The sequence below is a fragment of the Apis mellifera genome, linkage group LG7 (genome assembly GCF_003254395.2).
Source record: "Apis mellifera strain DH4 linkage group LG7, Amel_HAv3.1, whole genome shotgun sequence".
Lineage (NCBI taxonomy): Eukaryota > Metazoa > Arthropoda > Insecta > Hymenoptera > Apidae > Apis > Apis mellifera.
In genome coordinates this window covers 5,247,510-5,259,850 of record NC_037644.1, presented here as the reverse complement: position 1 = coordinate 5,259,850, position 12,341 = coordinate 5,247,510, and the positions used below count along the sequence as shown (strand labels likewise).

At 17.7% G+C, this 12,341-nt stretch overlaps 1 protein-coding gene across 1 annotated transcript in view; it reads right to left on the bottom strand.

Annotated features, from left to right (window-relative positions):
* Positions 1-12,341, bottom strand: part of LOC412552 (CCR4-NOT transcription complex subunit 6-like) — a 91,783-nt gene that overhangs the window by 20,165 nt on the left and 59,277 nt on the right. The window contains exon 2 of the mRNA XM_026441708.1: positions 5,684-5,752. Coding sequence (XP_026297493.1) covers positions 5,684-5,752 — 69 coding nt within the window. The remainder of the gene's footprint in view (positions 1-5,683; positions 5,753-12,341) is intronic.

Below are 12,341 nucleotides of genomic sequence, written 5' to 3'. Positions count from 1 at the left end.
AGGATCAAGATGAAAGATAGGCAAAGATAACGGTATTTTAATAATCAGAAACTTTAGAAAAATCTATTAGTTTGTTATCAATCGATTACTAAGACTCAAATAAATGCAATTTATAACTGTATCAAGTGAACTTTTCTATTGATGAAATAAACAATAATATAATAATGAAATAATAATAAAAATTTAGAGAAAATAATAAAATAAAAAATTCAATTATTACAATACTTAAAGTCTTATTAATTGTAATATTATTGTTATTATAAGATAAAATTTTTCATTTATTGGTAAAAATATGTTTTTTTTATTATTTATTATTATTCCATTTATTTTAAAAATAAAATTAATGATGAAATTTTTTATTAATATTTTCAAATTCACCAATTAATAAAAATATTTATTATATTATATATATATGTATATATATATATATATATATATATATATATATATATATATATATATATATATATATAAACTGTTAGATTAAACTTTTTATTCCTTCTTTCGTTTTTTCTTTTTTCTTTCTTTTTTTTTCATATTAATGTCTTTAATCAATTATTTTTTTATAATTTTTTTCTTTTATTATTTGTTCCAATTTATATATATTCAATTTTTCTTATATTTTCACAATCTTCTATTAACAATTGAAATTATTCAATTTATTCAATTTATATTTTCTATTCTTTTTTTTCAGTCAATACTTATTATATTCTTCATATTTTCACATCTTATTCTTATAATTAATCTTTGAAATTTTTTATTAGATTTATTTGTGAAATATTTCAATATTTTATTGCTTTTTATAAGTTTATATCTATTATTATAATATCCATATATTTTTTTATCTTATCATATGTTTATCCATCATGTATTTTGCAATTATGTACTTTTTTTTTCCACTAATTTTTTATGGCTGTATATTCTTAATTTTAAATTATATAATTTTTCTAAATAAAATTATTTTTATTTAGATTCTATCTTTCCTAATTTATTATATGTTTTTGTTTTTTTCATTATCTTTTTTTTCAATATTTTTTATCTAATCTTGGTTCTTGTTCTTCCAAATTTTCTATTCATATTATTCTTAGATTTATTCTTAGTTTTTTTTCTCTCATCTAAATCTAATTATCATATATCTCTTATTTTTTTCATATTTTTTTTCTTATTAGTTATTATTATTACATCATTTATGTATTGTATATATATTTAATAATATATATTTATAATATATAAAATATTATATTATTATTATAGTTTATTTAATAAATAATAATAGAATTTTAATTTTCATATAAAATTTCAATTATTAATGTCTATTTAAATGTCTTTTCCTTAAATGCAATTTATAATGCAGAATATAAATAGTATTCCTGTTTACTTCTTTTTTAATTTTTTTTACTTTACATTTCTTTATTATTATTTTTCATTTCCTAATGTAATATCTCTCTTTTTCTTTCTATTAATTTTTTCTTTGTTTCTTTTTTTTTTAAATCTTCTCGTTTCTTTCAATTTACATTATTAAAAGCAATCCAAAAAGAAGATATTTTATTTTTTTTCTTTCTTATTCCTCTTTTTATTATAAATTGTAGAATATATAGATTATCTATCATATATCTAATTTTCTTAAATTCTCTTTTGAATGTCTTTTAGGATCTTTTTTGTTTTATTTCTATCTTTAATCTTTCATTTATAATTGTTGCATAATGTTTAAAAATTGTATTCAATACTATAATTTTCTTATAATTTCTGTCATTTCTTCTTTATTTTCATTGTGCTAAAATTTTAATCTTTTGTATTTTTTTTATATTTTTTTTGCTTGTCATCGGATTCTATCTCTTTTCTTTTATTGTTTCTTCCTCCCCTTTTTTTTTATTTTTTTCCTTTTTAATTCAGTAAATAGTAGCAAATAGTTTAACTTTATTTTCTATTTTAAACTTCTATTTCCCTATTATATTGTTGTTGTATACATAATCTATGACTCTGTACCTATATTGTAAATATATAAATATGTAAATTTTTTCCTATTTTGAATATTTACTCTTTCTATAGACTTTTTTATTTTTCGAAATTTTTCTATCTTATTTTCTTGTTTTTTTATTTTATATTTTTTCTTTTTAATTTTTATATTATAAAACATGAAAATAAATTATTAAATGCCACTCTCAATTATTAATTTATTTTCTTATTGCTCTTATTATATTTTACTTTCATTTCTTTATATTTTTATATCTTTTTTATATTTTTTCTGTCTTTCTATCTTTTCTACAATATATGATCCATATGTTTTATATTTTTTCATTTATAATTATTTTCTTTTATATATTTATTTTTTTTATATATTTCTTTTATATATATTATTCTTTTATATAATTTTTGTATAATTCTTTTTTTTTTCTTTCATTTTTCTTCTTTTACTTTCTTCTATTTTTGTTGTAATATTTGTTGTAATATTTCTTAGTTTTTTTTTATCTTTATTGTTGATTGACATTTTCGTATATTGCCTTTCTGTAATAGTTTGCTTTTTATTTTTTTCCAATTATTTCTTTCAATTCACGTTTTCCGTCAAAGTCAAAAAATCAAAATCAATTCTTTAATAAATCAAAAAAATTTCTTATCCTTATTTAAACCTACAATATTCCAAAATAATAATTTTTTCTAATTTTTGGATCTATTTTTTGTTTATTTTTTTTTCTTTTATATTTGATTTTTTGATTTTTTAATCTATCTTAATTTGTATTTATTGTTGCTCTTTGTTTTTACCAATTATATTTACTATAATATAAACTATGATTAATAAATTATTTTTTTCAAAAATGTTTTTTTTTTATCATTTTTTTTTATTCTTGCAACGATTGTTTTATTGCTTCTATTATTCTAGTTCAATCTATTTTATAATTAACTTTCAATTCCATCTCCATAAACTTTTTCCACTTTTTTCTTCTTTCATAGTCCCGTATCCAATTCTTTTATCATTATATTCTTCTTTTGTTTTTAACTTTTTAACTTTTCCATCTTATTCATTTTCTTTTTAAATTTTTTCAAATTTGACATTTTCCTTTCTATTTTTTATTGTAAAGTCTTCTATATTTATTTTATTTGATTTACATATTATACTTTTTTCCTTTTCCTTCTTATGCAAATTTTTAGTACTTTAATATATATATATATATATATATATATATATATATATATATATATATATATATATTAATACTTTTATATATATATTTTTTATCTATTCTCTTTTTCTTTTTTTTCCATTATCAAATCATATTTATTTCTTTCTGTTATCATCTTTATATTATATTATCTTTCTAAGCATATCATTTTCATTTCTTTTTTTCTTTTTAATGATTTTATATTTTTCTTTTTGTCTTTTTTTTTCTCTTTTTTTAATTATCATATTATAATTCTTTGTTGCATATTTATTTGCCTCTTTTTTTTATTTTTTCTCCATTTTTACTTACTCTTTTTCTTTTGCTCTACAATTCTGTTTTACCATCCGAAACTTTTCTTTACCAATATACATTTGATTATTCTTTTTTGATCTTTTATTCTATATCTTTTATTTTATATATACAATATAAGCTTAAACTTTTTCTAATTCTTTTTTAATAATCCTTTTCTACTTTTATTTATATTATCGCTTATTTAATTGTTCTACATATATATATTACATATAATCAAATCCGAGTTTTATTTATATATTTTATAAATTTAACTTTAAAATATATATTTTAAGTAAAAAAAATTTAGAATAATAATAGATATTTGTAATTAGTTTTTTATCGTGTAAAATAAAATTATCATTTATGCAATTTTTCAATGAAAACTTTTTTCTTTTCTTTTGAAGAATAATAATAATATTAGATTTTAGATTTAAAAGAGAAATTTAGAGAGTTTAATGAAATATTGAATACCAAAAAGTTTTAGTTTTTTTTTTTCAATCTTAATTTTTCTAGATTGATAAATAAATTTATGATAGAATTATTATGCTACTTTTATTGATCGACATCTCATTGTGATAACAATGTCTGTATTTTCAAAAAAATTTAACAAATAAACTGGTGTTCTCTTTATACTGATCTGAAAATGTTCCTATAAAAATTTTGCTAAGAGCCATAGAAATCTTTTGTCTGTTTTTGTTCATGCATATCGAATCTAGGAAGATTTTCATATTTATGAAAAGATTTTCTTATGTAATTCTATGATCGGTCCAAAAAATTATAGTTTATGGTATTTTTATATATATAGAATTCATATGAAGTTCTTAAAAAATTTTTAATGGAATTATGTTTCAATTATAAAAATTATCTAATAAGAGGTCTTATATATTTTCAAATTTTTAAAGTAAATTAATTGTTTTAATACAATAAAATAAAAATTTAAGTTTTTTTTTTTTGTTCATGTTTATTACTATATTTATTTTATTAAGTTGCAAAATTCTATAAAGTAAAATTTTTTTATGAATTATTAATATTAGTTTTTTGAACTTGAATGTTTCGATATTATTATCATAGGTTTTATTCTATTATTTATATAAAAATATATTTATTTATATAAAAAATTCTTTATTAATAATTTTATTATATTATATAATTTCAAATTAGAGGAAAATAATAAAAATTTCTAAGAAGCAAAAATATAAGATGTAATTAATGAGATGTAATTATTTTTAACTCAATGCATATCGTCTAAAATGGAATAAAAAATTACAATTATATAATTATTTTTTAATAGCAATAGAAATTTGCCTTTAATTAAAAAAAAATTAAATTTTTTATGTAAAAAATAATTTTTATAAAATTAATTCTTTAATTGTCGCAAAATCTTTAAAATTTTAATTCTAATTTTTCTTTTTTTTAAAGTAATTATATTTAGAAAATATAATATATCTAAATATATAATTTGATTTTTTATTTTTATTTTATTATATTATTATTCATAGTATTTCTTTTTAATTTTATATTATAAATTAATCTTAGTAAATTAATCAGTATCTTAAAAAAAATATATATAATGATCTTCACAATGTAAATGAGCAAATTTAAAATTGAAAAAATAAAAATTAAAATTTAAAAATGAAATAATAATTTTTTTTATTCATTTTCATTTATAATTATTTTTATATAAAAAAATATTATTTTCTGAAAACAAAAAGTAAATTATTAAATATATATTTATAAAATCAATAAAAGGAATAATTATTAAATGATTTGTGCCATAAAAGATTTTTATTGATTACATTCAGACATTTTCACAGTTTCAAATTTTAATATTTCTATAAAAGATACTTTTTATTCGTTCGTTATTAAAAATCATAAATAATAATAAATAATAAATAATAAATAATAAATAATAAATAATAAATAATAAATAATAAATAATAATAATAAATAATAAATAATAAATAATAACAAAGAATTTTACTCTTATAATTCATTCTAATAAACATTATTTGATTTATTATTTAATATTTATAATAAATCAAATATATAATTATAAATAGATCACGTTTTATAAGAATTAAAAAATATTATAAGAATTAAAATATATTTCATAGATTTATTTTATTATAGAATATATAATAATATATAATAATGTTTTATTATATTATTATGTTATTATATAATTATTATATAATTATATTATATAATAAATTTATATAATTAAATGTACTTACACGTTGGTCTCGATCTATTCGGTCTTGTTAATGGTATCCATGGTCTCTGAGGTGGATGATTTGCAGTAACTAAAACAAAAAATATATATCTATTAATAATATAATAATTATTATTTAATAAATAATTAATATATTTATATCAACAAATAATGTAATTATAAAAAATAATTTCAATATTGTTAAATACTATTAATAATGATGCTATTAATAAACATTATAGTTTATTATTAAGTTTATTATTAGTTTATTATTAATTTATTATTTTTATTATTGCTTATAATTTATAACACATCAAAATTTCATGATATATTTTGTAATTTCAAAAATACAAATTTAAAAATATTATAAATTATTTATATAAAAATTTTAAAGATAAGAATTCATAAAATTAATCATTAATTTATAATAATAGAATATAATAATTTTATACTATCATCTTCAAAGATAAAAAACGTTATGTCATAAAAAAATAGTAAAAAAAGTTTCAAATAGTAAACCTTTCAAATGTAGGAGAGGGAAATAAAATTTTTCGGAGAATATTGCACATTGTGAAACGACCTACTTTTTGTATTGTAAGGTATAGAACAATAAAATATTCAGAAGATAGAACTGAACGAAATTGTGAAATATATGAAGATAATAAAGAGCGTTAATGATTTCTTGGAAATGTCGGTAACATCTTTGTGTAATTCACAAATTAGAATGAAAGAAGCAAAATACATAAAGGTAATCAGAATTAAAAATTAAAAATTTTCAATTCATCTTAGCGATTTTATTATTAAAAATTATCGAAAGTGATTTTCTTTTCGACTCTTCAGTCAATTAAATAGTTGACAGAACGAGTTCGATAGTAATCTTACTGTTGAAGGCCAGTTTAACTGAATTTCTCTCGAGAAACTTTCTTTGACTCTTGACTTGTAATTTGTTCGTGTTGTCGCCGTTCGACGCATTTCATTTGTTAAATTCACCATAGATTGTGTCACGACATACCCGCTGTCCTCAACAGAATTCCAACTTCAAGAGCAGTGAACTGGAAATTGGACTTAACTTCCTATTTAGTTTTCACAGGGAGTTTCAGAAGTTCACAAGTATGTAGTAGGATCAATTCCTGAAAGTCTGGAAGGTTAGAGAATTCGTCAAAGAACAATTTTAGTTTTGACAACTTTAGTTTTCTTATTAGTCGTATGAACATAAACGTGAAAAATTTGAAAAATGTTTTTATTACGCATTGATTAAACAAGCATCGAATAATTTATTTCGTAATTATTTCAATCACTGAAAAATTGTTTTATTTTCGCATTCTGCACATTCGAATGATTATAGATTGGGTTTGTAATTATTATTTATGAATTATTAATTTTGATGATTCAGTTCATCAGTTATACATATTGATTAATATCATCATGAGTTTACATTTGATAAGTGAATTGTATATTATCATATATATATAAATGGAAATGATTGAATTATATAAACGAAATTCATTGTAATACTACTATGAAATTTATTCTATATATTATCTTTCATGATATATTTCAAATTCATTAAAGTTTGTAAATGAAAAATACATTAATAAGCTGATCAAAAAAATTATTGGTATCGTATATTATTATGTGAAATATAAAAATTAATTGATCTTTTTATAGTACAAATTAGAACTAAAATAGTCGTTAATTTTCTTGTCATCTTGTCTTAAATAAAAATCATATAAATATTCATATTATTTTCATAATATTCTAGTTTTTTGCGTTCGAGGCCTTTTGTTTGATCGAATCAATAACTCGTGACACTTTTTTGCATGTTCGGTGAATTTTTTACAACTAACTTAAAATGATTTCACATAAAAATTATAAAACTTATATTTTAATATTTTATCAATTTGCGTAATTCTTATACGCAAAAAGCTGAGGAATTTATTTATGAAACGATATTCTAAAGAAATCAAATAAAAATAAATATTATCGCTATCGAGTTATCACATCAAATCAAATGCCTGAAAGTCATCTCTCGAGTGTAAAGAGTTAGCATATCCATATATTTATAACATGCAAAAACTCATTTCATTTCATTTGAACTTATTTCACTTGAACATTTTAAATTATATACTTAAAAAGAAAAATGCACATAAAAAATTTTAATATTTGCAAAAATTTATGATGCAACAATAACAATGTACCTTATTAAAGTAATAAAAGATTCTGATGCTAAGTACTCAAATAAAATAGTAATATATTACAAAATAATTAATTTTTTTTAATTTATTTTTTTCTGAAACAAATGATTAATAATAAATTAAATTATAATAATCAGACTATAATTATAATTGATTGACTTTAATCTTTAATTTTTCCATTTTTTCATCTTTATATTTGATACACATACATTATAATGACATGAATGACATTTTTTGCGTTTTGAGTATATAATTTTCTATAGAAATTAATTTATGGTTCAATTTATGTAATAAGTACTATATAATTAACAATTAATATAAAAATAATAAAAAATTAAAAATTAATCATACTTATATAAATTAAATAGAATAGATAAGCTTATACATTTAATATTTAATAATATTTAATAATTAAATATTCTTAAATATAAATATTCCAACAGTTATTTAACAAATATATATTTGTATTCCGTGAAATCATATAATCTTAATTAAGTTTTTCGGTTTTAAACTGGTTTAATAATATCTACCAAAAACAATGTAGACACAAGTAGAAATGAAAAAAACAACAATCATTATAATTCAAAATATAGAGTATTTAAAATGGTTTATTATGATTATCGTGTTACAATTTTTAAAAAAATTGTTTTAGATCTTGAAATCGTTCATTCTTGAAAATTTTTACAGATCTAAATGAACTATGAAAAATAGTACTCTAATTAATGTTCATCTGATCAAAACGAATTTTAATTTAGTGAACCAGAGTTAATTAATGAAGCTTAATTAATCAAGAAAACAAATAATGTTTTAATTAATTCAATAAATGTCAATAAATCTAATCGATTTTTTAAATATTCCATAATAATTATAAAAAAACATCGTATTTGTAATTTCAATTATGTTAGAGGAATTAAATAATATTGTATTATACGAACAAATATAAATATATATAAGTGTATATTATACGAAAATTAATGAAGTTAATGGCGTACTATAGGGTATAAGATTAGAGCTCTGGTGAAATCAATTAAAATATATAATTACATATAATTATGTAACAGGATTATTTATTGGGTCTAATTTTGTTATTTTTAGATTTGTTATTTTTATATAAATTTTTATATAAATTTCATTTAATTTCATTAAATTTAATTTCATTTATATTGTGTATGGCTTAAACAATTTTTCAATTTTCTTTGAATTGCATTCATAATATTTAACTAACTTGTAATCCTTTTTTCGTTTTTAATTAGCAATAATTGGCATTCTAATTAACAATCAAAAAATATATATTTTTAATTATAATATTGATTATAATAATTATAATATTATAATATTATTAGATATTAATTCTAATAATTTTTTAATTCATTTTGTTCACATTATTATCAGTATATCTTGTTCAAATTATCACCTAGAAAAATAGATTTAATAAATTATTATCAATTTTTACATTAAAATTTATTAAAAGTTGTAAACATTAAAAAAGATTTTTTTCAATAATGAAATAATTTAATTAACGTTAACATATTAACATTAATTAAGCATTATATTTCAGTTAAGATTAATATATATTTCATTGATGACTTGATTATAATTATCTTATAATTAGATCTTATAATTAGACATATTGAATTTCATTAATTAACATATTAATATTCTTCGCGGATATATACATACTTTAATATTGCACCATTTATTTATCGAATTGCAATAATCATGACAAGAACTAAATCAATTAATATAATGTATTAGCAAGAATATACTAAATGAAAATACATATATATTTAATGAAAAAAGATAATTAAATATCAATAACATTATAGAATGCATGATAAGGAATAATGAATTCATTTAATGCTTTGAAAAGATGATAAATTATAATCGCAATTGAATCAATAAATATATTTATAGAAAAACACGAATAATATTCAAAATCTATGTATTTTCTTCTTCATACAATTATTCTTTTATTCTTTTCATTTGTATTAAATGGATTTAATAAAATTTAAATCATCTAATATTTTTATTCTAATATTTATATGTTAAATTATTATTATTATATATTAAATTATTATTGACATTTCTTAGATGTACAAATTTTTAGAAAAAAGAAAATTAAAATATCTAAAATATAAATATATAAATATATAAATACATAATATATATAAATAATATAATATATATTAATATATGATATTATAATATTAATTAATATATAATAATATATACATTATTGTAATACATAAATATTAATATTTTAATAATTAATAATTGATAATTTTAAATATTTTAATAATTTTTTAATAATTGAGTTATTATTGTACAGAAATTTTTTTATCATCAATATCTAAGATTATCACAAAAAAAAATTATTGCAAAAAAATTCAATCTCAGAGATAATTACTTTTATGAAAAAAGATGTAGTTTGTATCGCTTTAATTAGGAATACTGCAATTATCACTAGCTCCATTTATATTTATTTTATAAAGTATTGATATTTCCTGAATATACATAACACTTTAATGAAATATGATATATATATTCAGGAATATACATTTACTATATACTGTGAGATATGCGAGTTTTTAATGCTGAATCCTTTTTAAAAAGAAGTGAATCGTGCATCTCTATTTCAATATCATTATATTTCACTATGTTGGTGATGTTTTTTTATAGTTGGTTTTTTATATTAAAATGAAACTGATATATTTTCATGCATATTATTTTTTTCAATTCAATGAATTATCCTAATTTCTTGTTTTCACGAAATCATGAAATTGCAATTTTAAATTAACAAGAAGCTTTGATGCAAAATTGATTAAAAAATATATATTATATATAGTTTGAAGTTGATTTTAGATAAAATAGGGATGCAAAAAATTGTGTAAATCAAAATTCATGAAAATACTAATTAACTACTAATAATGACAACAATTTTTTTATTTTAAAATATCATTGCATATATTCATATATTCATTGCATATATTCATTGCATATATAATATAGTATAATATAAAAGTATAATATAAAATCTTTTAACTGAAGTTACAAAAATTAAATAAATATTTTTATCATTTTTTTATACAAAATAACGAAGATATTTATATATTTGTCATTGTATTCTTATTTTTCATTTTGTGGACTATATTCCTAAACGTAAATGAAAGTGAATTATTTCATTGATTTTTTCTCAATCAAGTTTAAAGAATATATTAACAAATATAATTATATTATATTCAAAATTATTTTTTTGTATTTTTTGCCTTTAAATTATTTTTTATATATTTAGTTTAATAGATAGATATTGATATTATATTTGTTATTATTTATAAATATAATCAATAAGTATGATTTTAATTTCTTTATTTAAATAATTATTTACTTAATATTGTAATAGATTAATATTTTCCTCAATTTTATCCTGAAAAAATAAAACAAATTATGAGACATTGTAGATCATGATTTTTTAAGTTTTTAAAGTACACTTGAATTACTTTCTTTTCTTTAAGTATAATCAACTAGCAGTAATGTCCATTAGATGATAATCGGTTGGCTTATCATCAGTTAGTAGCTAAATCAGAAAAGTTTTTAATGTCAAGAAGAAAACGAAGAATCTTTCTTCGCTAGAACTATTGGCAACTAGGATTAGTTTTAAAGTAAGAGTAAGCTTTGGACTTTTCATCTTCTTTCCTTCGTTTGGCAAGATGTTCATCGGCAAATATATCCAGAATATCTTGATAAACTTTTTACTGTCACCAACTCTTCTTTTCGCTTTCACGATTTCATTCAACAAGATGCGGAAATGTAGAATTTTTTTAAATTCAAAGTTTATAAAGTAATTTAACTTGAACTAACATAAGATACACGTTTACAAGTTAAATATATAAGTTAAAATACAATACATTTTTATTTAAATTTCTAATATATAATGTATTTGTTATATTATTTGTTTGTAAGAAATATTTATTTGTAATTTATTGATTGATAATATGCGATATATATAATTACATATAGATATATATTTATTTAACATAACATGAACTGTAACTTCATAAAAAAAATAATTATATTTATAAACTTGCTAATTAAGCTATATTGATTGATTGAATATATATTGCAAATATAATTTATTAATAATTATTATATTATTATAATTGAAAAAATATATTTATATCATGTATTCTTAGAAGGAAAAACGTTGAAATTATCTTTTTTAGATTACGCTTACAATTCATATGGATTACTATCACATTCTAACTATAAATTATTCTTTGCCTATAATCAATAATATGAAACGTGCTTTACGTACAATTCCTAAATAAGATTTGCTTTTGCTTGCAAACAAAAAATGAAAATATTACATGATAATTATTTTGATGATTTCATCGCAATATCTAAATTTATTAGCAATTGGAATGTTCGCGATAGCGTGCTTCGAAACACTTTCTGTATTTAACAAGTATGAAGATTTCATTCCCCCTG